Source organism: Cololabis saira, chromosome 12 (assembly GCF_033807715.1).
Source record: "Cololabis saira isolate AMF1-May2022 chromosome 12, fColSai1.1, whole genome shotgun sequence".
NCBI classification, from domain to species: domain Eukaryota; kingdom Metazoa; phylum Chordata; class Actinopteri; order Beloniformes; family Belonidae; genus Cololabis; species Cololabis saira.
Genome location: NC_084598.1, coordinates 35,547,858 through 35,575,729, shown reverse-complemented (window position 1 = coordinate 35,575,729; position 27,872 = coordinate 35,547,858). Strand labels below are relative to the sequence as shown.

General features: G+C 39.4%; 1 protein-coding gene across 2 annotated transcripts; it reads right to left on the bottom strand.

Moving 5' to 3' along the window:
• Positions 1-565: 565 nt before the first annotated feature.
• Positions 566-19,775, bottom strand: impdh2 (IMP (inosine 5'-monophosphate) dehydrogenase 2). 2 transcript variants are annotated; one of them, XM_061736717.1, is made up of 14 exons: positions 19,074-19,775; positions 15,946-15,994; positions 15,600-15,701; positions 14,671-14,745; positions 12,785-12,991; positions 10,278-10,365; positions 9,945-10,144; positions 9,224-9,314; positions 8,414-8,509; positions 5,251-5,394; positions 4,948-5,092; positions 3,709-3,852; positions 1,855-1,938; positions 566-907 (listed from the first exon to the last, which is right to left on the bottom strand). In XM_061736717.1, exons 1-14 carry the CDS (start codon positions 19,169-19,171, stop codon positions 886-888), a joined length of 1,545 nt encoding a protein of 514 aa, XP_061592701.1. In that variant the 5' UTR covers positions 19,172-19,775; the 3' UTR covers positions 566-885. The 2 variants fall into 2 exon arrangements, with proteins under 2 accessions (XP_061592701.1, XP_061592700.1); XM_061736716.1 differs by lacking the exon at positions 19,074-19,775 and adding an exon at positions 16,546-16,639.
• Positions 19,776-27,872: the final 8,097 nt, after the last annotated feature.

Below are 27,872 nucleotides of genomic sequence, written 5' to 3'. Positions count from 1 at the left end.
CAGAATGTATGACATTTTTGTTTTTGTAATTGCATTACAGAAAATCACAATATTCTAATTTTCTGAGACAGTCCTGTACACTTGTAAATGTCTAGTTTCCTTGAAATGCAAACGTCAGCACTTATCTTGGTTTACTTTATTTAACAAAGTATTATTGGGGAGAATAGCATTTTCTTAAATTTAATATCCTTGTGTACCACAGACATTAAGACATTCTGCAATGAGAAATATTAATATATACTTAAATGGTCTATGATGGTTGAGAAGTTTTTCCTGTTTTGTTCCTCGACCCCAATGGGGCAGGATGTATATTTGATATTTCACATTAAAATGTTTCCTTAACTAAAATTTAAGAAACAAACATGTTTTTCTAAACATGGAAGGCAGCAAACATTAACTTCTTATACATCTTGGCCACCTTCGCCGTTTTGTTGCAAGGATAATTTCCTTTGACACGTGCTGCATCAAGTCTTTATAGGATATGCATCTCCTCAAGAAAATTGTCTGTTTTATGAATTATCTTTTCAAATATGTATAAAGAAAAAAGCCCAAAACAACCGACAACTTGTGGAAAAACACAGAAGCTTTATTGTTTGACACTTTTTGCTTAAAAATGGACAGTACGGCACTAGTGACATAGTAACAAAACATGAAAGACACTGGATTTCGGATTCAACGCCATCACATTTGCACTGATAAATGCTTATTTTCCCTTCAGATGATGCATAGATGACACTGGCTGGAAGACTGATGGATGTTTGGAAGAGGGGTGAGTGGTTCATATTTAGTCTTATTATAAGTTACTGTAGAATGGGTCTCCCAAGTAGTTTGTTTTTGCATAATATCTGTTGGAAGGAAGGTTTCCATCTGAAGATGCGCTTCTTCTCAAAAGAGACGTTTCTCATAACTGTGGGAGACAGAAGAAAAAAAGAAATATCAAGCATCCATGACCATCTTTGAGGTTTCCTGTTAGGACAGACGCAGTTGTGACCAGCATGGAGGAAGTTTAACTGAAAGTCTCATGTTGTGGTAAAGACTTGAAATTAAGGATTTTTAGGAGAATGAAATGCAGAGGTGTCAAAAGTATTCACATTCATTACTCAGGTAGAAGTATAGATACTAGAGTTTAAAAATACTCCTGTAGAAGTTGAAGTATCAACTCAAGTTTTTTACTCAAGTAAAAGTATAAAAGTACTGGTTTCAAAACTACTTAAAGTATAAAAGTAAAAGTAATGTAAGGGGGAAAAAGCCATTAAGGACAAAAGCCATTGAAAATTAATGTATCTTAGTATAATGCAAATATATTAAAGAACCATATATGTGTACTATTGAGCATTAACATGTGTTTCAGAGAGCAGGAGATATGATGACTAGTTGCCTATAAGTATTGTAATGGTACAAAAAGTCAAACTTCAGAGGCATGTTATCATTTATCCTAATGTTTATTGGAATGTACATCCAAGTTTAGTTGCAGGAATCTGAGGGAACGGATGTAAGAACAAAACTGGACAAGAACATCTGAAACAACCACAACCAAATTCACTCTATCCGGATGGAGCAATTTTACTGGATAGTTTTTTTTAAAGGCCGAAATGAAATAGAGTAACGAGGCGAGGAAAATGTAAGGAGTAAAAAGTACAGATAATTGTGTGAAAATGTAAGGAGTAAAAGTAAAAAGTCGTCTGAAAAATAATTACTCCATTGAAGTGATAACCAAAATTTCTACTTAAGTAAGGTAACAAAGTATTTGTACTTTGTTACTTGACACCTCTGATGAAATGTAAAACAAAGTAAATCGTAGTGGAAAATGAGAAGATCTGTGCTGAAACAGTCCCCAGATTAGTTCAAGTGTACCTGTGCAGACTGTGGACTCCTCCCTCTATCTGAGCCGACGACGTTCTCTTTTCAAACTTCAGGTCTCCAGAGTACATCATGGCTCTGATCAGAGAAAACAAAGGCTGTTGTGAGACCAGATGCCAGGGAAGAGAAATCTCAGAAAAGACAGAGCACAGTAAGACTTAAGCTTCATCCTCCCTCTCTTCTATGTACTTAGTTATTACGGACGCACCATATTAATGGATTATGTGTGCATGAGCATATCCTTAATGGTTTTCCCCGGTGGAAAGCCCAAAAGTTACCATCTGTGAACCCGTGAACTTCAAATCTAACGTCAACAAGCACATTTATCCGATGCATTTTTTTAAAAAAGCACTTTAGTTTTAACACATCGATATAAAAACAGCCGAGCCATAAAGCGTTTATACGATGGTTTGATGTTATAAGCAGCTGCAAAACCTGTTCACAGCAGACCGTCAGGTTTTGAGTTGGATCAGTAATAAATGTTCAGAGGCTCATCAAAATGTGAACACGTGATTAGTGAAATAACCGGTTGATAAGTCGGCCCTCTCGTTAGGTTTAAAGAGTCATCATGACAGACCTAGATATTCAGGTGAGTTATGATGAGTTATTATATACATCTTATGTGTACAGCTTCCTTTTCCCACCAAAAGATTTAAAGACTATTAAAAGGAAACTGGTTGGCATAGCTTAGATGATAATTGGACCCAATTAAGATGTTAAAATGTTTTATATTTTAGTTCCAATTGTATTTTCCTTACAAAGAAAAAAGTCCCACATTATACTTATTGAGTCTGATTCTTAGTAGCGATTACAGTCAAACAGTTCTCAGTTCAAAATGATCCGATTTAAAAACATTCCTCAACTAAAGATTATATACACTTCCAGTCAAATCACCCTCGACTCATTACAAAGGAGTAGCAATACTAACGGCAGATATGTCAGATTTCAAAATCCTTCACGTTTCTCACTTATATAGAAATGTGGTCGTCTCCATGACTTGACATGTGGGATTCTGGGCTGAAGTCATCTGGCCACATCTGACAGTTAAAGGGGACCTATTATGGCATCTAATACCTATTTTAAACAGGCCTTGAATGTCTTAAAAACAAACTTTAGATTGTTTTTGCTAAATAAATTAGAAATTCAGCCTCTGAGCCATGTCTTTATCTTCCCATTATCTATGCGGGATTCTGAGTGGGCGGGGCTATGATAATGAGGCTCTGTGCTGATTGGCTGCCTGAATGACGCGATACACCACTACGAAAAAATGGCGGAAGCTCCGGCCGGCGGAGTTAGTTGTGGGCGTGGTTTTATGCATCGGAGGCCAACCTATGTAAATTGCATTTTCGTTACGTAACGAAAGGGAGCAGAATCTGAACAGCTCATCCGGACGGCTGTACAGACACTGCAGAATTTGGTTGCTTTCCTCCTTCTCTGAGTTGGCAGGCTGAGGGGAGACCACTTTATATATGTTAAAGCAAGAGAAAACGTGTTTTTCATAATAGGTCCCCTTTAACACTTTTACTGGCCGGCAGCAAAATGCTGATTCAGTCATATCGTGATGATTGTTCAAAATCAATTTTCCAGCTTTCCTAGATAACAGAAGGAATCCTCTCCCTGATCCATATTAATACTGCCAACAGCAGCAGTAGAGAATCTGTAGGTGTAGCTTGTTGTGATACAAGACCAGAAACGTTTAACGCAGCTTGCTTTTTAGAAAAGTGCTGTGTTAATTAATGTTTATCAAACCCTACATCATTGAATTATCCATGTTGCATTTACACTAAGATGTATTTCTGTTATGCAACTTCTAGTCTGTTAAAGAAGGAAGGAATAACTGGTGTTCACCTGAGCTGGGTGAGGCTTTTGGCTCCGATGTCTTGACACGAGTGTTGAATGCCTGCCAACAGGTACGGGACAAACTTGTGAATGGATCCTTTATCCTGGATCGCTCCAGAGACGCCCTGGGCCACTTTAATCTTGTCACACTCGCTGTGGAGAGAGCAGAACAAATGAAGTAAGTACAGAGCCTGGTTCAGTAGCGTGTGTGTTCACTGTAACAATGTTGCTCCTCGCCATTCTCTAATACAGAAAAGGAACGGAGGAGTAAAGTTGTTGTAATTGTGGGCTGGAAGCAGAGCCAACTTATCATCCAAAGCAAAAATTCAATCTGTTGCCGCTCATTCACTAAAACTGCGTTATTTGCAAGCACAAATAGGATGGTAGAACGTTGATTCTGTTTGGTCGGTGTGGACACACCACTACAGGAATCCCAGCGGAGCATCTGCAGCCTGAACTACCACCTACGCTGAGTTCCTTTAAAAAAAAAAAAAGTTCACGTTTTTGTTTTCTAGCAATCATCAATTTCCACCACAAGACGGTAACATCTGGAATAGGGCTGGGCGATATCGAGATTTTAATATATATCGATATATTTTCAAACGCGATATGGTACGAGACAATATCGTTTATATTGATTTTCTTTTTTTTTTATAAATTAATTTTTTTTTAATGATTTTGATATAGTTTATTTTGTGACAAATTGACTTGAATGTTTTATTTGAGATTTGCACAAATGTTTTGTTATTTGCACAACCGTCAACCTCAGTGGAAAAGTCTGCCTGTTACTGTCTACATTGTATTAATTGCACAGTGCATTTTAATTTAATTGTTATGCAGGAAAGGGATATTTGTTTTATTTTATTCAAGAAGCATTTTATTCTATATATGCAGGCAGTTTATTTTTATTTCATTTGTTTTATACATTTTGATATTGTGCGGACCTCTGTTAATAAAGGAACCTGTGTGACATTTGGCACGAGGCTTTGTATTAAAACTGACTGTTTTTTTAAGGGTTTGTCTCAGAAAAAAATGAAGCTAACAGAGATGCTATGCTATAATGCTTTGGGGGAAACCCCAATTATGGCACAGAAAAAATATCGATATATATCGTGTATCGCCATTTAGCTAGAAAATATCGAGATATGACTTTTGGTCCATATCGCCCAGTCCTAATCTGGAAACCACAGAGAACGAAGTACAAGAGTGCAGCGGACTGGATGTACGAGGGCGAGTTCTCATCTGCACCTGAAGTATCGGGTCTGAGAGCCCAGGTTTTTGTCCATGGCGTCCAGGGAGCCCATGCCGCGGTATTTCTTCAGCCTGATGCCGTCGGAGAAGAAATATTCCCCAGGAGCTTCGCTAGTGGCGGCCAGCAGGGAGCCCATCATGACTGAACACAAAGAAAAGGACTATTAATTCATTCAGTGACTAAAGCAGCGGGTAGAAAAGAACATCTGCTTTGAGGCTTTAAAGATTCACTAAATCTTTATTTCAAATCTGAATTAAAGTCAGTTTTACGTCAGCTAAGATATAAAATGCTCTCCATGCCTGTTGATGCTCCCAGCGCGAGGGCCTTGGCGATGTGTCCGACCGTCTGGATGCCGCCGTCGGCGATGACCGGGACACCGAAGCGCCGGGCGTACTCCGACACCTTATAGACGGCTGTAGCCTGGGGTCTGCCACACGCCAGCACTGATGGGTGAAGAGGAGAGGGATGCAGGGGGTCAAACGGAGGAAAATCTAACATTTTAACCACCATAGCCTCATCTCTGCTAGCATTTTGAAATTATTTCTCTTTAAATACAACCTGCAGGTTCTAACATTTTCTTCTTTGGAGTTCTGCCAAAGTAGAAAAGAAGGTGTAGCTGATAACTTTGTAAACATGCATGTATGAACGCTCCAGGAAGTGTTTTTGGGGACAAAATTAAAGCTGGCAATATTTCTGTTCTGTTAAATCTGAGAATGAGGAAGTTAAATGTGTCAAATCAGCAGAAGAAGATCACACAGCTGCCAAGACTCAACACCCACTCACATATTAACACACAGTAAATGGATTTCGACAACACCCAAGATTTTAGCCAGAACAAAAAAAAGATGCTGACAAAATCCAAGGACCACAACATCCCGACAAGAGAATCATCCCAAATCCACGCAGCTGCTGGTGTTTCTCATGAATACTGGCCTCCACAGTATTTGTCCAACAGGGCTTCTAAAGATTCTCAGTTTCATGGCCGTAATATGAAATATTTGCATCTTTGCATCCTTGGACATTGCATCTAGTAGGGATGCGAGCTGAGCTTTAGCCAAGCAGTTTTACTGTGTAGTCCAGTATGTTGCAAAGCCCCACACACCAGCTGAACACGGGAACATTTGCAGCCAGGCTACACGTAAAAAGCATGGTGGCAAATTCAACAGAACCTTTCACCAGGGACAAGCCTGCCATCTCCTAGACTAGGAAGGTTCCACCAAGCTGCTCATCAGGGACACCCTGTGGTTGCGAGTGCAACTACATCAAATCCTTCAAAAATGCGTTAGAAGTCGGTGAAAACTGCCGTTTTACACCAGTTAACTGAGCACGGGGCACAAACGTGTGGACTTTAACCCTTCAGTATCCATAAAACTACATACTGATGACTTCAAACTAAGAGACCAGAGGGTCAGGAAAGTCAGTGAAGGAGAAGCAACATTCACTCCAGCTGGTTAACAGATTAGTAAGGACTAGGGGTGTAACGATACACTAATCTCACAATACGGAACGATACACGATATTGAGGTCACGATAACGATACGATATTATAGCAGCAGTATTTTTTTAACAACCTTGAATGAGGAACATATGACTAGAAAAAAAAATGTCTTTTATTTGACAAATAACAAAACAATGCTGTGTGTTTGCCCTATTGTTACAGTTTGTAATGCTTTATAACTGTTTAGGTTTTAAAGAGAAAGCCAGGCCAACCATTTTCCACACACTGAACTAAAAGTAAATGTCAGGTTTGCATTATGCATCTTCAGTTTCATACAAGTAAAAATATTTTGCCACAAACTGAATGGTTTCTCTCATGTATGATTTGACTTTTTTCTTTTCCAGAAATTTAACAACTAAAAATAAATAAATAAATGTAAATAAATACATACAATTTTACATCATAAAAAAGATTGATTCATGCTCACCTTATAAGTGTAAGAGGAGATTTATTTTTGTTAAGGTTATTTTGGTAATTCAGGGTTCATTATTTTATAAATATATTCTTTATATTCTGATGTAAATCAGGGACTATAATGACACTAGTCAGTTTATCTGTAGTGATTAGTCTGTTTTAGATTGGGCGGAGTGATACGCCACAGTACGGCACTAGGTGCTGTGTTGATGTTCTAAAATCCTACACTGTTGAGGGACATTAAAGTACACTCGAACTCAGCAGAAGTTTCCCCGTGTTTATTCATGACCCGAAAAAGGTTTAATTTAATAAGGTAAGGCTTAACTCTACACCAGACTTAAAAGTTCAGAGCTCAAAACCCTGCAAGAGTCCCGTGATTGGGACCGCAAAACGGTACTAGTTTCTTCTGAGCGGAGGAAGATTTTGGTCCGCGGGTCGAGGCGCGGTCGTTACTAGTCAACAGAATAGATTAATATGAATTACCCAATATCGCGATACACTTTGTCACCTCCACGACACGTATTGTGACGTTTTTGTATCGCGAAATTTCGTGGCACGATATATTGTTACACCCCTAGTAAGGACACAAGGATGAGTAAAACCCCAAAACCCCAAAGGCCAGCTCTCTAAAACTACCAAGCCTACAACTACAGATGCAAAGCTGTGGTCCAGTCAATGCAGCAGGCTGTGAGGGGGTGGGTGGTGGTGGGGGGGACACTGTGACTGTGGAGCCAATTGAGTTCCAGCACAAGTGTCAGCACGGGAACTTACTGGAGTATCCTGTAACAATGGTTGGGGTTTTGGGGCTGTGGACCTTTATATCTGGTGGTACACTGAGGGGAGCTGCACACGGACACAAGCACACACACCCACCCAAGTATGGGAGAGAGTTTAAAGGGAAAAACATGAAAAAGAAAGGAGAGGAAGGCAGGAAGACAAAAGAAATGTGTACTATACAAATATAAAGAAAATAAGGTAAAGACCTGAGATGAATTCAACTCAAACCAGAGACGATGGAAGTCCTAACGACACCAGACGAAAACGCTAAAATTCATTGACATGGCAATTGAAATGATGAATGCAACTGTTTGCAGCCCAAAATGTTCAAGTTAAAAAGCTTCTTTTGGGAAACCAAAGGACAATGATGCTAACTGGTTGATGAATTAATAACTGTATCTCAAAATCCAAGATTACTTTCACAAACGTGATCAGTCAGATGAGGCCAGAGCCCGACTTAAAGGATCCCAACTGTTTAACCGAATGTCTCCCCAGAGAAGCAGCGGGAGGAACAAAGAGCTGATGCCAGCGGGAAGGATTCACAGAAACTCAGGATTCAACGTTGGTTATGTTCCAGGAATATAGAAAAATGTTGCCAGTAATTCAATTTCAGTCATTCAAATACCTAATAACTGAACCAGATGAGAAATTAATTAGCATGCTTCCTCCCTGTTAACCTGCAGCAACAGTGATCTCAGAGGCTCTATCTTGGCAGGAAGATGTAACGTAGCTGGAGATACGTAGAGCCGGCGGTTTCTGCATGAGTAACTTACCTTCCTGTGTGATGCAGATGGAGCCGCTGCCCATCCCCACCCTCAGTCCGTCCACGCCGGCGTCGATCAGGTTCTTCGCCTGAGCTGCCGTCACCACTATCAGACAGAGAAGCCGTCAGCAACTTGCTGTTGACTTGTGTCTTTAATTAATTGTAATCTTTCATTTTTGTTTCACTTTGAAAGCAGGAATTGATCAAAACTGTTCTGTTTGTGTCACACTGGAGTGCGTTGGTGCTAGGCCTGTGTTGAAAAAAATCGATTTTCCGATTCTAAATCGATTCTCATAATAATTCCTAAAAATCGATTCTTATGTCTAAAGACCGATTTTTTTTATTTATTTTTTCCCATCATTTTCGCCAGGTGAACTTTAATCCCAGTAGTCTGACACAGTTTGTCATGACACTTCTGAAAAATGCCAGGTGCTTCATGGCAATATGTGTGTGTGGTGACAGAATAAATTAGATGAGCTAAAATGATTTGTTTACTGCATGAACTGTTGCAATTTCTTTCTTTTTTGCACTTAAATGGATTATTATTTATTTATTATTAAATGGATATTGAAAGGACTGTTTGAGTTATTTATTTCTTAGTTATTTCACAATAATTATTGTGAAATTATTATTTCACTAGTTATTTTACAGTCATATAATTCAGGCAACAGCTCAAAAAACATTTTAAATAACACTAAGACAAATCAATATCGAATCATGATAATCAATTCTGAATCTTAAGAATCGGAATCGAATCGATTCTTGACATTTGAATCGATACCCAGCCCTAGTTGGTGCGTAGTCAGACGACTGCCGTTACCGTTGCCGCCGATCACCTCCAGGTGGGGGAACTTGTCCTTGATGTATTTGATCATGTTGATCTGGTAGATCGAGTTGCCTTGAGAAGAGTCCTGACGGCCGACAAGAAACTCATTATTTCACGGATACAAAAAACTAATTGAATGCTTGAAGTGAAATTACAATTTTCTATGATATAAAATTAACCAAAACAAATTTAGCCTTCATCTCCAATAGTGATGCACCGAAATGAAAATTTGTGGCCGAAACCGAAACAAATAATAAACACTTGGCCGAATACCGAACAATACCGAACATGGTTCTTTGCAGTTTTTCATTTATTTTGCCAATTTTTTCACCATTGCATAAATCAAATACATTTGATTTAGGCATGCTTTTCAAAGAAAAAAATCTTTTAGAAAATTACAAGGTAGAAAATATTTATTGAACATAAAAAACTGAAATTTTTTTAATTTCCCAGCATTATAGGTAAAATTCTTATGTGGTTACTTTTTGGTTGGCCAACGATTTATGTTTGTGGTGCGCAAACGTTACGGGAGCGGCCAGTCTACCTCCTTATATTACAACGCCGTTATTAATAGTTTGGTTTTTTTCCCCTTTTATTGCACCGAACGTGTTTTTTTTGCCATTTTCGGCCGAACAATTTCGGTTACCGAACAATCGGTGCATCACTAATTTCCAGGGTAACCTGGTCCAAACAAACTGATGGTGGGAGTTCTCACCAATACAACCACGTCCACTCCGCTCTGCACCAGCAGGTCCAGCCTGTACTTGTCGTCGCTGTGGGTCCCGATGGCGGCGCCGCACAGCAGCTGTTTCCGAGAGTCTTTGGAGGCCAGAGGAAAGTCTCTGTTCTTCTTCAGGTCTGTGCGGGCGATGATGGACACCAGAGAGCCCTCCTCATTCACTATGGGCAGCTTACCTGCAACAACCAAACACCAAGACAATCGGTACACATGCAGCGTGTGATCTCCTCCAGTTCCTGCCTTAATTCTAATCTACTTCTATTAAAGTTAAATGTGATTAAAAAAGAAAAATGCAGCCGTCGTCGTCACCTTTCTTACTCCTCTGTAGGATTTCGTTTGCTTCTTTCAGCGTGACTCCAGCAGGAGCAACAACCAGATCCTCTAGCTTTGTCATCACCTGTCAACGTACGGATGACAGAAAAAGGTTTGTGAAAATGCACTTACCCCAGTCGTTGGAGGCATTTAGAGGTGTAGTGTTTTAATAGACTCATCTATCTTTTCTTCAATATTCTAGTACACTTAAATCCTCGCAACAGTATGTATGTTGTAGACTTACAGGTCATTCCAGTCCCGTTAACCCTGAGCTTATATCAAAGTCTACTTACTTTTGTTTATTTAAGAAGTTTCACTGTTTAGTCCAAAACTGTTGATGATTTCAAGTAGTTGAAGTCGTCTGTTTGCTGACTCAGCCATCATTATTAAGGTAATACAGCATGTGGTTCATTTATCCACCTACCCCTGACATGAATGTGAGGGATGTAAAAGGGAAACATGCAGCTCAAGATGGTGATAGTCATTTTTCAGTCCAAAGAGCAGTAAAACTTTCCTTGTAGAAATATATCGACTCGCTAACGCGGCCTGTAAAAAGCGCAGAATGAGAGGCCGACTCGGGTCTTTCTAATTCCTACTGAGCTCTGGGATACGGAGCAGATCAGATAAGACTGAGCAGCAGCAGAATGTATTTCAGTTTGCTGCACATATTCACTCCCTGATTTACTCTTCTGGATCATCACATCTCCTTCCCTGATATTCCCTGCATCATACAACCATTAAAAGAAGATAAAACATACAGATGAGCCTCAACAGTTCCAACAACGTGAGATCTTTCTCAACACAAAGTTTAAACGACAGCCTGACTACAAGGACGCCCCAGTAGGGCGACGTAGTGGACTTAGCAAGGGGTCTCCTAGAAGAACCTGCTTCCTGGTAGGAATGGGCGATATTTTACCGTTCGCAATATACAGTCAAAAAAATTCCCCACGGTAAGAATTTGTCATCTTGTGATAAAAACGATAAATTCCCATTGATGACGTTTTTGTGTGAAGCCTGAATTATGGTTCTGCGTTAAATCGACGCAGAGCCTACAGCGTAGGCTCTGCGACGATTTAACGCAGAACCATAATTCAGTCTTAACAAACATCATCTATTATATGCAGAGTCTGCAAAAAAACAGTGAGTGCAAAGGATGGCTTTTATTTATTTGTCCTGTTTATTTATCAGGTTGTATTTTTTTCTACTTTGTGATTTTATAAGCTAGGAAAACTTGAACGACAATGGTACTTTTGCTGTTTACACTGTTATCCCACTGTTTAAGCCATACAGTTTGAAGAAATGTTGAATCTGTTCTTACATTTCAAACTTGTTTCATTTGAGTCATTACAGGTTTGCAGTACAGGTGAACTAATTTAATTGGTTTTTATTAATTCAAATTAATTGGTTTAGTTCAGTAGCATTTAGTATTCTTTTAGAGCAGTGTTTTGGGGCTCCAAAGACTGAATTTGGTGATAGATTTATAGTTAAAAAGGTGGAGTTGAATTGGTATTTTTTCTATCGTCATTTTTATCGTTATCGGGATAAATGCCAGAAATTATCACGATAATTTTTTTAGTCCATACCGCCCGTCCCTAGTTCCTGGAAAAGTTTATTGTGGTCAAAATGCATCTAATGTAGAGTAAAAGGGCGACACTACGAGTCTGCTCTGGAATCAGGATCAGTACGATGAGTCTCATGAACACAAATCACAAGGTTTTAATTTCTAATTACTCCCCCGATTCCACAGGTTTTTACTTTGAACCCTAACTTTATGGACCAAACTAAGTAGGCACCTCATCCCGACTAGGGTTGGGCCGTATACCGGTATTACGAGCTATGCCAGTACTCTGATTATACCAGTATGATGAGGAAAACTTAATGTGCATCATGTATTGACTTGTACGCAGTTGTCTTGAGGCACTTTTTTTTTTTTTTTTTAATAGAGCCGTTTGCTCTCCTCTCATCTTTGCGTCCATAAAAAAAAGGCTGCAGCTGAGCTTATATGACCTGTTCTCCTGCCCCCTCTCTGCATCTGTACCCAGACCTCTGTCACATATGATGGTGTATCAAAGCTATTTGAGGACATTAAATTGTTGGGTGGGGACAACTTTTGACTTTTAAAAGTCAAAACAATAGGCAATCCTGTTGGAGCAGAGAAATGTCTGTTTAATTATTATTTTTTCTCTTCTTTAAATGTCCGTTTTTGAAGTTCATTATTTTATAATTTTTTAAATCACCTCTGCAGTTACACATTAATAAATACTCTGTAAGGTGGTTGTTTCATCATATATATGGAACGAAGTTGGTGTAATATACAGATATATCTTGTATATCAGTATTCAGCCTAAAAACACCTGGATAAAGGCTAAATTTGATGGACTGAACAGTGAGGAGAGTTGCCTTCTAATTAGGCTTTATTGTGACTTCTAATAGTTTGATTTTGTCCTATTTTCTAGTGCATAAAAAGGTCAATATCATTTGAGTAGATTATCTCCACTACCCACCTGGCTAAGTGGGAGGAGGTTGTCTTCCTCCTTCAGGAAATCAATGTCTCTGGAAGAAATGATGCCCACAAGCTTGCCGCCCATTTTGCCGTTGTCCGTGATGGGGATGCCGCAGAAGCCGTGGCGCGCTTTGGCCTGGAAGACGTCCCGCACTCGCTCATTGGGGCTCATCACCACAGGGTCTGTAATGAAGCCTTGCTCGTATCGCTGGACGGGGACAGGAGGGAAGAAGGTGAGGGAAAACAGCGGCGGGGAGGTGGAGAAGTTAGGGTGGCACAAGGAGGAGCAGCAAGGGGAATAACAAAGAAGTCGCTGCCAATTAGGGGTGTAACAATATATCGTGCCACGAAATTTCGCGATACAAAAACGTCACGATACGTGTCGTGGAGGTGATAAACTGTAGCGCGATATTGGGACAAATTTATCCAGTCAATACAAGCAGACGCTGATTTCTTTTCTCAATGTAGTGATTTTGTTTTAACACAAGAGGGCGCCAAAGCAAACTTCTCCATCCCTGCTACCTCAGTTACATGCAGTCAATAACCCTTTTAAAACCTGAATATTGGCAATACCTCAAATTTGCACGGCCATGTAAACACCAATAACCCCTTTGAATAACCCAAATTTGCTCATAATTGGGTTTTTAAAAACCCGAATATGACCCCTGGGGTACTCCTTTTAAAACCTGAATATTTGGTCATGTAAACGCCAAACGGAATATCCCGATCAAACGGAACATTAATTTGTTTTCTGCGCATGCTCTGTTCACAAGGAATCCTGGTCTTTTGAGTCCAGGAAGTTCTTATAAACACGGCGAAATGCAAGACCAGGAGGAGACTAATCACTTCATAAATGTAATGAAAGATATGAACATTTCTGCATTTGTAGACGGTAGAAAGTACCGGGATAGCGAGATTTAAAGGAAGGTGAGCGAAAAGTTGCGCGAAGCAGCATTTGTTTTGAATTTGGATACAGGAAGAAGAAGCGGACATGACAGGAATTGCGTCATCACGTTCTCTGCGCGTCGCTGGTTTGATCCAGATATCCCGAATGGTTGATTACCATGTAAACGGAATATTCTGAATGTTTCAGTAACCGGAATATTAGCAATAACCCGAATTTTGACTGCATGTAAACATAGTCATAGTTACTGCCCAAAGATCCCAACTGCTGCCAGAAAATGTGGATATGCTAATATTCCTGAAGAAGAATATGTCCATTTCTTAGGCTGGGAGAAAGTGGCTGAAGCTCTTAGCTCTGCCATAAACTGAATAATCGTCATGTTGCATTTGGAGTTTGGGACTTTTCATAGTTAATTTATTTACTTTTAATTTTTTTTTATTTAATTTTAGTTGTCAAATTTTTGGAAAAGAAAAAAGTCAAGTCATACATGAGAGAAACTATTCAGTTTGTGGAAAATGGTTGGCCTGGCTTGCTCTTTAAAACTTAAACAGTTATAAAGCATTAGAAACTGGAACAATAGGGCAAACGCACAGCATTGTTTTGTATTTTGTGTCTTTCAAATAAAAGACAATTTTTTCCTCATTCAAGGTTGTAAAAAAAAATACTGCTATAATATCGTATTGTTATCGTGACCTCAATATCATTATCTTATCGTGAGATTAGTGTATCGTTACACCCCTACTGCCTATACGCTACCGCTAGGGTCAAACTGGAGCGTACTACAACCACACTGGCTGCAGACACAGCAGGACAGAAAACATGCACAAGAGAAGATCATGTGAGACACGATAACAATCAAGGAGACTTTTCCTGACTGAAACCAGTCATGACTTCGTCAGAACACAAGAGGTTGAATAAAAAGAACCTGCTATATAACTGTTACATGAAAAGAATTAGCACCCTAAACAAAAACGTATCCTCACCTTGACTTTGCGAACTTCGTTAGCCTGGAACTCCGGGGTGCAGTTGTGGTGAATGAAGCCAATGCCTCCTGTTAACTGGGAGTAGAAGAAAAATCAACACATGTCCTCAGTAAAGCTGCATCCAAGTAGGCCTGTGTTGAAAAAATAGATTTCCCAATTCTAAATCGATTCTCATATTAATTCCAATTTTTTTTTTTTTTTTTTTTTTGGGGGGGGGGGGGGGGGGGGGGGGTTCTTCTTTTTTTTCCTTTTATTTATTTATGTTTTTTTTTCATCATTACATTACAACTTTTGGTTCTTTTTTTGTTTATCCCCAAAAAAGGAATGTTTTGTTGGACACGAGAATAACTGGTGCCATGTTTTTGCCTTTAAATATGTTTAAAGGTATGAAAAACATTAAAGTGTTAGGTTATAATTGCATGAATTGTCTATATTTCATTACTTTATATACTGTCTTGGGGTTACATTTGCAAAAAATGCTAAAAACCAAATGCTCAAAAATTAAAAACCAAAACAGACCGAAAATGGAACAAATAAAAACGGAATGTGGGAAAAAATAAAACCGGATTTCATCCGTCTCTGTTTCCTCACTGGATCTGTTTGGTAATTCTGACCCACATGATGTTTCTGAAAGCAGTTCTATCAGCATTCTGGGAGCTGATTGGTCCTTACAGCATCATTAGCTGCCAATACTTGCCGTTGAATCTCAATATAATACTAGTAGTAATATTTTGCATAACTACAGTCATATAATTCATGCAACAGCTCAAAAAACAGTTTTAATAACACTAACCCAAATCAATATCGGAATCGAATCAAATCAAATCTTGATAATCGATTCTGAATCTTAAGAATCGGAATCAATCCCCAGCCCTACATACAAGTGAAGCAAAAATGACAAAATAAAACCGGTGTGGATTCATACTCACTGCCATGGCGATGGCCATGTTGGCCTCTGATACCGTGTCCATGGGAGAAGACACCAGGGGGGTCTTCATGGTGATCTGTTTAGTGAGTGCTGATGTCAGGTCCTGGACAAGAGACGCATGGGAGAGCTTCAGCTTATTGTTTAAACCGCTGGGTTGCAACACCGTGCTGAGTAAATGTGTAACTGCTTCAGATAAAGGGCCCCATGTACTGCGTCATGAGGTTATTTTACTCGTTACTTTCATTAGATTGTATTTACCAGAAGACAAAGCAAGCCAGACCTTACACTGGCCTTATAATCAGCTATCATGATCATTTGTTGACATATATTCATATTTTGTTACTCACCACTTGGTCAGCACTAAAGTCAATGTAGCCTGGCAGGATCAGGAAGTCACTGAAAGAGAGAAGGGCTTGTGACTTTGAGATGTTTAACCATCAGAATTCTGATTTTAATAACATTTTAGTTCATATATAAAAGATTTCTTTGCAGTTTTCTCCTAAACGTTTCTCCCCTTTTCTAATAATGGCAACACACTGATTTTATTGAATTAAAAATCAAAAAATGGTCAGATTTACTCGGGCTTAAATGATGCACTAACATCTAAACGCCCATTAATTTAGGTGTTTGTTGTTCACATTCTTTCCCCTGGTTTCATTCTTTGTTGGACTGCTTTCGTCCTAAAACAATAAAACTCTCATATCAGATAATATATCGTTCACTCCGGTAGAGGTAGCTCTAGATCCATGACAGCAATCGATCATCTGATGTGAAAACTGTGCTTTTGTATGAATGTTCACATGTGCAGAAAACCGGCATTGACTGGCAAGGTAGATTTTTTTTTTTTTTTTTAGATAGGCCTGCTGAAGCGCATTCTTTAAAAGGGAAAGTTCGGTTTTTTACAACCTGGACCTTATTTCTGGCATTTTTTATGGTTGTATACTCACCCAGAAAAGTTTGGTGTCATTTGGAGTCCTGCGGAAGATATTAGGGGGTTTTGTGCGAGCCGCTTCTCCATATAACGGTGGCGGACGGGGCACAGCGGGACACAGGCGATAAAGCGTCTAAATAACACATTATTGCCACGAAACTCGTTCATTTCTTTTATGAATCACTAGATCTGCTTCCATGACCTGTTGTCTACATCCGGGGCTGTGTGTGTAACAAGGAAATCAGTTTGTAAACAAGACCTCTGAACTCATGACGTCATCTCTGTGCGCGCATCGCAGACACAGCTCTGTGTACAGAAACCTCACGCTACTGTTAGTTATTTGAAACATGTCTGAATATTTGTCAAATTCTGAGGTTGTGGACGACGACTTTGAATATGATGGACGTCCTTACCGTTTTGAGCCAGAGTATACGGCTGAAGAGCTCACTGAACGGAGGACAGAGTGCGCGCACAGAGATGACGTCATGAGTTCAGAGGTCTTGTTTACAATCTGATTTATTTGTTACACACAAAGCCCTGGATGTAGACAACAGGTCCTGGAAGCAGATCTAGTGATTCATAAAAGAAATGAAGAGTTTCGCGGCAATCATGTGTTATTTAGACGCTGCATCGTCTGTGTCCCGCTGTGCCCCGTTCACTACCGTTATATGGAGAAGCGGCTCGCACAAAACTCCTAATATCTTCCGAAGGACTCCAAATGACACCAAACTTGCCTGGGTGAGTATACGACCATAAAAAATGCCAGAAATAAGGTCCAGGTTGTAAAAAACTGAACTTTTCCTTTAAGTAACTCAATAACCTTTGTTCTGTTAAAGTTAAAGCACAAACTCTTCTGTGTTAGTTAAAACTGAAAACAAAGTCAGGATATTTTGCAGGACCCCAACAAACACCAATCCCCAAAAGGTAATCTTTGACAGCTCTGCAAAATTAATATCTTGTGCCATGAAAAGAAAAAGTGTGCATGCAAATAAAAAAGTTTTTTAGAATACCGTTTAGTATATTTTAACTGTGTAAAAAATACAACATTCTTCCCAAAGTGGTGCCTCTGTTCTCATGTTTACTGGGATATTTCACAGCCGGACCTCTAACCATGTAAAATAATTTCTATAATGTTGTCAGAACGGTATAAAAAAACAATCAAAGCTTGTCAGTTACAAGTATTTTTATATTACTGTATACATTTCACCTACTGCTGACTCTTCACTGGTGGTAAGATTGCGAAAATTGTCAATTAGGAAATCAGAACTTCTAAAAACTGTTATGCAATTGGAAAAATAAAGAGCTGCTGCTGCTGCTCAGATTTCTTCTTTTCTTTTTTTGAACAGGACTACATAAGAGATGTTTTAAATATAGCTGGGTTCTACATGGTCTGGCAGAACAACACAGGGGTCCATTACCCAGAATCTAAATTTAGGATCTGTGTCAGTGCCACCCCCCTTTATTTCTCTGTTATTAGGTCAGTGGTGTTCATTTCAATCGGGAAATACGCAATACACGAGGTACAAATAACAACCTGTCAGATTAAATAACAGTCATAAACATGTTTCATGTTGTCCCAAATGGAGACAGGCTGATAATCTGATCAAGTGCTTAATATGAACACATGGCTGCAGCTAAAAAAAAAAAGCATTTTGTGTTTTATATCACCCCAGATGGGTTCAATGTTTGTATAAACAACCCGATTTCGTGTTTTTGTTTATTGTTAGTAGTTTGAAGGAGGATAATCGTGTCTGGTGTGTCTTTACAAGCACTTTATTTGTTATGTCCCCACCTTCCATGCTCTGCTGAAGAATCATCTGTTTAAATTTATGTGTCAGTATATTATTTACTACAGCCTTGAAGTGCATAACTATCAGATGGTTGAAACCAGACCCCCCCACATACAATATATGGATCCAAAAAGTATGGGATCTCTATTAAATGGAGCAAATCACCTACTCATTAAGGCTCCAAAAATCCACCTTTATTAAGCGGTGAGCCCTGTCATAGCTTTATTAATACAATGAGGTATATTACCAAATTTTTCCTAGAGTAAATATGGTGCCTGCTTTTCTATACACACCGTTGTACCTTGGAGTGGACAATTATTAGTATTGACTTTACAATTTATTTTTTTTAATTTATGGGTTTATTATTATATACGTATATTTTGGAGTGAATAATTATGTTGTTGTTTTCTCGTTTTATTTGCTTAATACTTAAGTATAATGTGTACAAATGTTGTATGCATCTGAAAAAGGGAAAAAGAAAGAAGAAAATGTATGTGTATTGTTGTTAACTTTAATTTTTATTTAGTTAAAAAAATGTATGTGTCGACTCCATGAGTCAGAAAACTGTCTAATAACTGCACTCACTAACATCAAACAGAGTGATACAAGGTACACACATCTGGACTATGGAAACATTGGAACAGATGTTTGCATGTGTTTTAATGTGTGACCTGTAATGTTTATGTATTTTATATTTTAATGTGTGACCTGTAATTCTTATGTATTTATATGGAACATGTTGAGTGTCATTTACTTGTACGTGAGTCCGTCCCCGCAGTTGAACAGCTGCTGCCCCGACAGCCCGTCCTCCGGGACGTAGCCGTTCTGCCCGCAGATCAGGTAGTCCGCCATGCCGCTACAGCAGTCCACTTTCTCAGGGAATCACCTTAACAGCTCGTTAAGGTCTTGAGAGACCGCAAAAACAAACTAAAAAACCAAAGCCGCAAAAACACGCAGCGACGCGGGAACTTTCCTGTTTGTGGCTGAGATAACGGCCCGACCGTCTTCCTGTCTGGCAAGTCTTCAGGCTGCAGTGGTGATCTCTGTTTGTCCTGGTGGTTTTTAGTGTTTACAAGCTGAGCGGAGGCGGTGTAGGTGGTATTTAGTGTCCTTTTCGGGCCTTTCTGTTAGCACAAACCCGCTGCTCATGTTCGTCCTGCGGCTCCCCGAAACACGTGTGCTCAACGCTGCCCGCGACGTCCCCGCCAGTGTCGTCACATCCGGTGTTCTGACAACTTCTACTGCTTTGCCAAAAAAATGTTACCTAATGGTTTTCTACCTTTCCAGAGCTACAATTTTACTGTTTTTTCTCTTTTATCGTATAATGTTCACAAAGTGTAATGCAATTCATGTCATGGGTAGTCTATTTTGAAGGATCAAAATACTCAACAATCGACTATGCGCATGCGCAGAACCACAAAGTAGCATTTCTCGACAGAACACCGGTGTTCTGCCGATTTCTGCTGCTTTGCCAAAAAATGCTACCTAATGGGTTTCTACCTTTGTAGAGCTACAATTTTACTGTGTTTTACTCCCTAGTCCAATTCCTTTCCCTCCAAAGTGGTCCTTGTTTCTTGCCAGGCCGTCATTGTAAATAAAAATGTGTTCTTAATGACCTGCCTGGCTAAATAAAGGCGAATGACTGAATGACTATCAAATAAAGCGATAGAATTGTTTTTTTTTTCTCTTTTATCGTATAATGTTCACAAAGTGTAATGCAATTCATGTCATGGGTAGTGTATTTTGAAGGATCAAATACTCAACATCCCATCAATTTTACATCGTGCAAGAAATGATGGGCGTGGCAATCAAACGTTGAAATCGACTGTACGCATGCGCAGAACCACAAAGTAGCATTTCTGCAAGGATTGGCAGAACACCGGCTACTTGTAGATTAAAAAAAATAAATACAAATTTTAAATCAAAGAGAAAATTATTTTTGCTGGATCTTTAAACGGAATGAAAGAGCATCACTGAATATATTTCTAGTTTACATTCAACTATTTTTAACTCAACTCTTTCAAAATTAAACCTACAATGAAATGAAAATAGTCATGTCATTTATTATCGTTTTATGATAAGAAAAAACAATTTCTTGGTATTTTATGTTTTTTTTCTCCTACTTTCCAAGTTGGAATTTCGGTATCAAGGGGGCGTTTCAGTTTAAGCTTCCGACTAAGAACTCGGATATTCCGAGATCAAATCAATAATCAATAAATCAATAACAGTGCAACAATAATAATAACCACAATCATATACTGTAACAATGCACCTTTCAATAACCATGTCTACCTCATACTGCTGCACCTTTCACTTTAAAAAAAAAATTGTATATGTTAATAAGAGCCATTTGGTATTTACTGTACAGTGAGCGAAAATAACCAAGTCAAATTCCCTGTCTTGTTAGACCTGAATTAGCCAATAAACCTGATTATGAAATGGAACGCACCGCCAAACTCCAACTGTTCTCCGGGGATGTGGAGTTACACCCTGATTTGTCCTGATGCCTGTCCTGGTCTGGACTAAACACTTGAGGGTGCCACATGCTATTGTGGGTGAATTTCTAACTGGGTCACAGGGAGCAGTAAATACTTTCTTGGCCCACTTGTCACACTGAACTATGAAGGACTGCAGAAGGCAGCAAGGTTACAGATAAGGTCAAATATGGGCTGGGCTTCTTTCTACCGAGTCAAAATTAGCCACGAAAGAGATTTTAGATTTATTTGTAGCCCATGCAGTGAAGCTGCTGGAACGCTAACATATTCTTACCCCACTTTTTTCCTGCCACAAGTGTTTGGGAATCAAAAACTATATATTGTAAAGACAAACCTGCTATACAGATTTAGTACAATCTTCTTCAATACATTAATCTGTTACAACTGTGATCAACAGGTGCTTTAGGTATCGCAAAAACAAGCCTCAAAGACTAATATTTGCAATAACCTATACTGATTCAACTTTATAGACTCCTTCACAGTAAAACATGAATGGAATACACTGAATTAAAACATTCAAACTAATAAAAGGTAATTATACTCAGCAAGTATATGTTAGAGGCAATAGAAAAACTACATTTCATCAAAAAAAATGGCTTTATAATCAAACTTCTATCTAATTGTTAACTGTTTTTTTTACAGTTACATATTTCATGTTGTTTATTTTTTTACTTCTTTCTACTCCCTTTTGAACATGACCGCTGCTGCCACAAAAGGATAAAAAAGTCTCTTGCATTCTTTAAGTATTGTAGAGGCCAAAGAACAGTTCATAGTTTGTAACTGTTAACATGATTAAAAATGTGTTACATAAGTTCATAATATATTATTTCATATACATTATGTGTTAAAAAGATACATTATTTGATTTAGGATTACATAGAGTAGTTAAAATGTTAAATGTATACAAGGATTCATGTGTTTATGCATACCTGCCAACACTCCCGATTTAAGCGGGAGTCTCCCGATTTTCAACCATTTCTCCCGCCCTGCTCCCGATTTGTAATTTCTCCCGCTTATCTCCCGATTTTAATTTGAGTCAATGGTGTTTCAGGCGTCGGGGTTCCTGCATGGATGTATTATATTAACGGCTTCCTGACAAACCTGGCAACCCAACCCAAAAGCACTGCCTACGTCCAAGCTCCGCCCCATGGAGCCGCCAATACGTCAACGTCGCCGCCATATTGGATGTGGCAAGACTGCGCTGTAAACTAATACAAGTGAATGGACATATTTTCATAAAGCGCCTTTCTACATAGAAATTTACGTTTTACGTCTCATTTATTCATTCACACACGCACTAATATACTTGGGAAACAGTTAGGCACCAAATATAATATGTTTAATTTTCTCAGATGGCAAAAATAAGAACTTTATCGATCCCACAGTAATTCATGTTATATCAGCTATAGAGAACAAGGTAGTGCCGAAAAACAATATATATCCCCTCACAAAAACAAGAAAAATAGAGAAACATATTCTCTCATCAGCAAAGCATTACATAAACATATTTTAAAATTTTCAAGTTACAAAATAACATATTTGAACCATTTTTCAGATTTTTTCAGTTATTTTATTGTTCGGAAAATGGTTAAAATAGGTTATTTTGTTATTTGAAAATTTGAAAATTTGTTTTGTTTGAGAAAATGCTTTGAAAAAAAGCTGAGGGAAGAGTTGGTGGAGTATCAAGTCATAGCAAGCAAGGATCTCCCACAGGAAGTGAGAGTTGAAGGTTCTGGGTTCTTCTAGGGAAAGAGGAGAGCTTTGCAAATCTGGCATCACTGGTGAAGGCAATACTCTGCATCCCTCACAGCAATGCCAGCTCAGAGAGGTCATTCGGCATGGTGTAAAAGATCCTCACAGAAAACACGATGAGTATGGATAATTCTACTCTTTGCGCACTCCTTTCTTGCTAGATTAACCATACCAGCCCTGGCCACAAGTATGTTCCTCCAAGAAAGTGATTGAAGCTGCAAAGTCTGACACCTACAATTACAACAGGTCCTTGGGGGACAAAGGGAACCTGGAAAATTCTACAAATATTGTATTTTATTGTTATTAATACTAAACTTATTTGGCTCCAAGAAGGCTGTAGAATCATTTTGGGAGGTACATTTTAGCACATTTCATTGTAGCTATGGATTTAAAGCTCATTAAAAGTCGTCTTGTTTATATCAGGGCGGGGATGTTGTGAGTGGAGCATTCCAACCACTACCCCAGAAAATCTCCCTCTTTTTCACAGCCCAATGTTGGCAGGTATGGTTTATGTGATTTGGAATTAATTGATAAAAGGTGTACTTGGCCTTTAAGAGTTACCTTCACACCTGCCATTGATTGCCTGTGGCACTAATTGGATGCAAGCTGCCGTAAAACTCCAAAAAAAGAAGAGCCGTGGAAGCAAACGGTTTTCTTACCTCTCTCTTTTGCCTTTTCCCTCTCAAGATTCTTACGTTCCTTCCAGCACTCAAGCTGTTTCAGCCTTTCCTGCTGTGCATATTTGCCCAAAGGTGGGTAGTAACGAGTTACATTTACTCCGTTACATTTACTTGAGTAAGTTTTGGGAAATGTTGTAGTTTTGAATCACTATACTTTTTACTTTTACTTGAGTACATTTGTGAAGAAGAAACTGTTTCTCTTACTCCGCTACATTAGGCCACGTTGAGCTGTTACTTTTCTTTTATCCCTTTTATCCACGTACGCGTCAATCTCATGACATCACTGAGTGATTCTTTGGGGAAAATGTTTGTTTTTGCATGTTTTGTCACATTTACACAGACTCAAACACACACAGTTTCTATGAGTTCATGGGCTTGTTCTAGTTCTGCCTGGTTAAAAAAGAAAAGGCTTGAAATGTTGTGCTACTTGTGCTTAATTTATTTTTTTTATTCTATTATATTTATTAAAGTAATTGAATTTACTTTAAGATTATTTTAATTTAAGCTATTTTTGATTGAATTTGCCTAAAGATGATTATTTTGTACTTTTGTCTGTTTGAATGGTTTCAGATTAATCAGACGTTACTCAACAGTTACTCAGTACTTGAGTAGTTTTTTCACCAAGTACTTTTTTACTTTTACTCAAGTAATTATTTGGATGACTACTTTTTACTTCTACTTGAGTCATATTATTCTGAAGTAACAGTACTTTTACTTGAGTACAATTTTTGGCTACTCTACACACCTCTGTATTTGCCACAGGAATGGAGGCGTCCAGAGAAGAGATGTCCATCTCTGCAAGCTTTCCCAGCTGCCTGCGTGTATTCACTGCCTGTTCACGATTCTCCTTTTGGGACTGAGCCCTTCTGCGGGACATTTTTACCCTCAGCATTGACACACCGTTGTCCCCCTGCAGGTGAGCAACTCTGGACTCCATCTCCAGGTCGCGACCAGGAGGAAGAAAGAGGCTTTAAGGCTTTAGAACAACACTACAGTTCACTACAGCTCAATGCTGTGAAGAAAGACAACATGGTGCATCAAGCACACAAATGATGGCGGAACTGCCAAGAAACAGAGTCCTGTCGGACGAACCATCTTTCACCAGACAGTTAGAAGTTCTACTTATAAGTTGTAATTGTTTCTACCCTAGAAGGCAATTAGGGGCCGGGTATTTAGAGGCCAAAGAACAGTTCATAGTTTGTAACTGTTAACATGATTAAAAATGTGTTACATAAGTTCATGATATATAATTTCATATACCGGTACATTATGTATTTAAAAAGATACATTATTTGATTTCAACAGGTTTGAACAACCAGCCACTCCTCCCTCCACCCACCCACCCACCCAGCCCTGCTGCAACTTCCCCCGACTGGAGCCTCTTCTGCTCCGAGGACTCTCACCTCAACCCCACCCCCTGCTACTCCCCCTCCACAACCCCCCCCCCACTCTCAACTCCGACACCACCAACCAATACAATATTGTGTATATACTGTGCATATTTTTTAATTATATATATCTTTTACTTTTAAAATTTTTAAGTGTGGTGTCACTTTAAATTCACTTGATTTACTGCTCACTGTTTTTAATATATATTTATAAAACTGTTTTACATACTACACAAAAAAAAAAATGCCTTTTGTACTCTGGTCAGTTCCAGTAAATGTCTCTGTTGTGTTGTATTTATACATGTGAACTCTTTTTTTAAATCTTATATTTCTTTTTTTTTTTTTTTAATTTTTGTCTGTTGTGCCTGTGCACTTTATATGTTTCACCGAGGGAAGTGGGAAACGTCCTCTCGATTCCTTGTATGTCTGACATGTGAAGAAACGATAATAAAGCTACTTTGACTACCCCCCTTCCCCGTGTGTGTGTGTGTGTGTGTTAAGTGTACTGCTGCTAACACAGGAGTTTCCCCCATGGAGGGAATAATAAAGGTTATCTTATCTTAACCCCCCCCCCCCCCCTCCCTGCAACCCCGCCCAGCCCACCCACCACCCCCCCGCCCAGCATGGTGCTCTCCACAGCCCAGGTGGAGAGAGGACTGGCCAGGCTCAAGGTGCAGAAGGCGACAGGTGCAGATGGCATCACCTCCAGGCTGCTCAGATCCTGCTCCGGGCAACTGTGCAGGATCGTGGAGCAAATGTCCAACCTGAGCCTGAGGTTGCACAGGGTACCAGCTGTGGAAGACGTCCTGCGTGGTACCGGTGCCCAAGTCATCCCACCTGGAAAAGACTGGAGAGGCTGGTCCTCCACCACCTGGAGAGGCTGGGCCTGCGCCCCCTGGTGAGCTCCTCTGCCGACCCGCTGCAGTTCGCCTACCGGCCGAGCATCGGGGTTGAGGACGCCATCATCTTCCTCATGCAGAGGTCTGTGAGGATCCCACCTCGGGTTCCCTCTCAGACCATCCAGGATGAAGGTTGCCTTCTATTAATTGTTGACCGTTTGGTCCTGTTGTTGGCCGTTTGGCCTTGCATCCATTATTTTGGCCCGTTGGCCTTTTTTTGGCTGTGAGGTTAGTTTGGGCCTGTTGCCTTTTAAAGAAAACAGGAACCAGTTTGAAATCGACCTAACTAGGAATCATAACTCTTTTAGTGTACAGACTTTGGACGGCAAAAGATGATGGGCGTGTGGAGGCAGTCATAGGACCGTACAAACTGTACTACACCTCGTTCAGGACCCTGGAGGGCAGTCAGTGGGTGTCGGATGAGGTAAGAGCAATTTTTGGCTGCTTATAGCAGTCTCTATTGTATTATGTTTTAATTTTATGACATTCTTTGTTCACATTTTAGGTAATAGATGCCTATTTGCACAGCTTCATTGAAAAGCACAAGGCAAGTAAGAATAACATGTTCCAGGTTAGCATATAGGGTCCATTATTAGTCCTGTTAGGTGGAGACCAAAGGACTCACGTGCAGAGAAATGGGCTCTGCTATGCAGGCTTTAATGTTATACTATATTGTGTGTTTGTTTTTAACAGAAGCCTGTGTACCATATGGATGCGGTTGTTGCACACGTATTATTTTCTGGGATGTTTCGCAGCCTCCGTAAGGTAATGTATGTTTTTTTTTTTTTAATATAGGTTTCGATGTTTAGTAAATATATATTTATTATAACCTGCTGTTAAACCTACAGATGAAATTTCCAGTTGAGGAAATCTGGTTGTGCCCTCAATTTTTCTGTGCACTGGATTCTCTTGGTATGTGTGTACCTATAGTTTTTTGCTAACCTGATTTCAGAAAGTACTGTTTTGCTTACACAAATTACATTTTTTATAAAGATTGTCAACATCCCTAAGAAGACCCTCATCCTTATCAATCCCTTTGGGAAAGAGGACTATTATTCAAGAAAAGTTCTCCGCAACTGGAGGTAATCTGTACTACTCAAAATTAAAGATTTACAATAAGAACTTGTATGGCTAAATGCTTAACTGTTTCTTATTCTGTGTTTCCCAGGAACTACCTTAAAAGGATGGAGAGAGGGGCTGAGGCATGGCAGGTGGAGACTGTGCAGCACAATAAACAGCAGGATGCCAGTAGCTGCAGAGTTTTGGTTATGAAGGTATTAAATCATTGTGATCTGTTTATTCAGAAGAATGCAGAAGAATACTGCATAGTGTGCGCCCTGCTGGAGTGCGATCCAGAGCACAGCATGATTGGAATGGTAAACATTTTTATAAAAGAATTGTTTTATGTGAAATGACTTTATGAATGTTAAAAAAAATTTAAATTGTATTGTTTATGTTGTCTCACTAGGTGCAGTGTGGGACATGTCATCAGTGGGCCCATTTGGAATGCGCCAAGTACACCGAAGAAAATTACACCTGTCCTAAATGCTTTTGATTGAATAAATGCAGAATAAAACAGGAAAGTTTAACTGACAGCAGTGTCTTTGTGGGTCTGTGCCTGCCCCAATAACAAATCCAGCTTCCTTTTAATAAGGTTGCTGATCTTCTACTGCATCTTCATTTTACCCCCCAACTACTACCCCACCCCTCATATCCACTTTTTATACACAGGTTGATTTCTCACATCGAGACTACTGCTGCATTCAGATAAATCTGATGATACATAGCTATGTGCTTCCACAGATAAATGCAGGTAGGATGATTTGACAGATGAAATGACCCTGTGAGATCACGCTTCCACATAGACAAATGTCTATGTAGAAGCGTGATCTGACAGGGTATTCATCTGTCAAATCATCCTACCTGCCAATATGTGGAAGCGTGATTTGACAGGTTTTTTTTCTTCCGCCGAAGCGTCGTACACAGATCTGTGTGGAAGCACATTCTGACTTCCTGCTGTAAGTCCATTTGCATGAAAGGTTTTGGAAAAAAAAGAAACGGATCGTACGGTAGTTTCTGCCGAAGTAGGACATCCCGGCAGAGAATGTAATTTCATCCTACAGGTAGGACGATTCAGAGGTAGGATAACTCTGCAGAACACCGGCTTGGGTGTACATGGATCTATGAGTCTGATGACATGAATCTGGCTTCATTTCACCACCTCACCGCCAGTTCCCCATATCTTAAGACTGTTCCTGCACGAGGGTCGGGGTTGGCGTAGGGACACGCACATTTTTCAGTTAGTTTTTTTCTTTTTAAATCCCAACCTTTGCATAGAA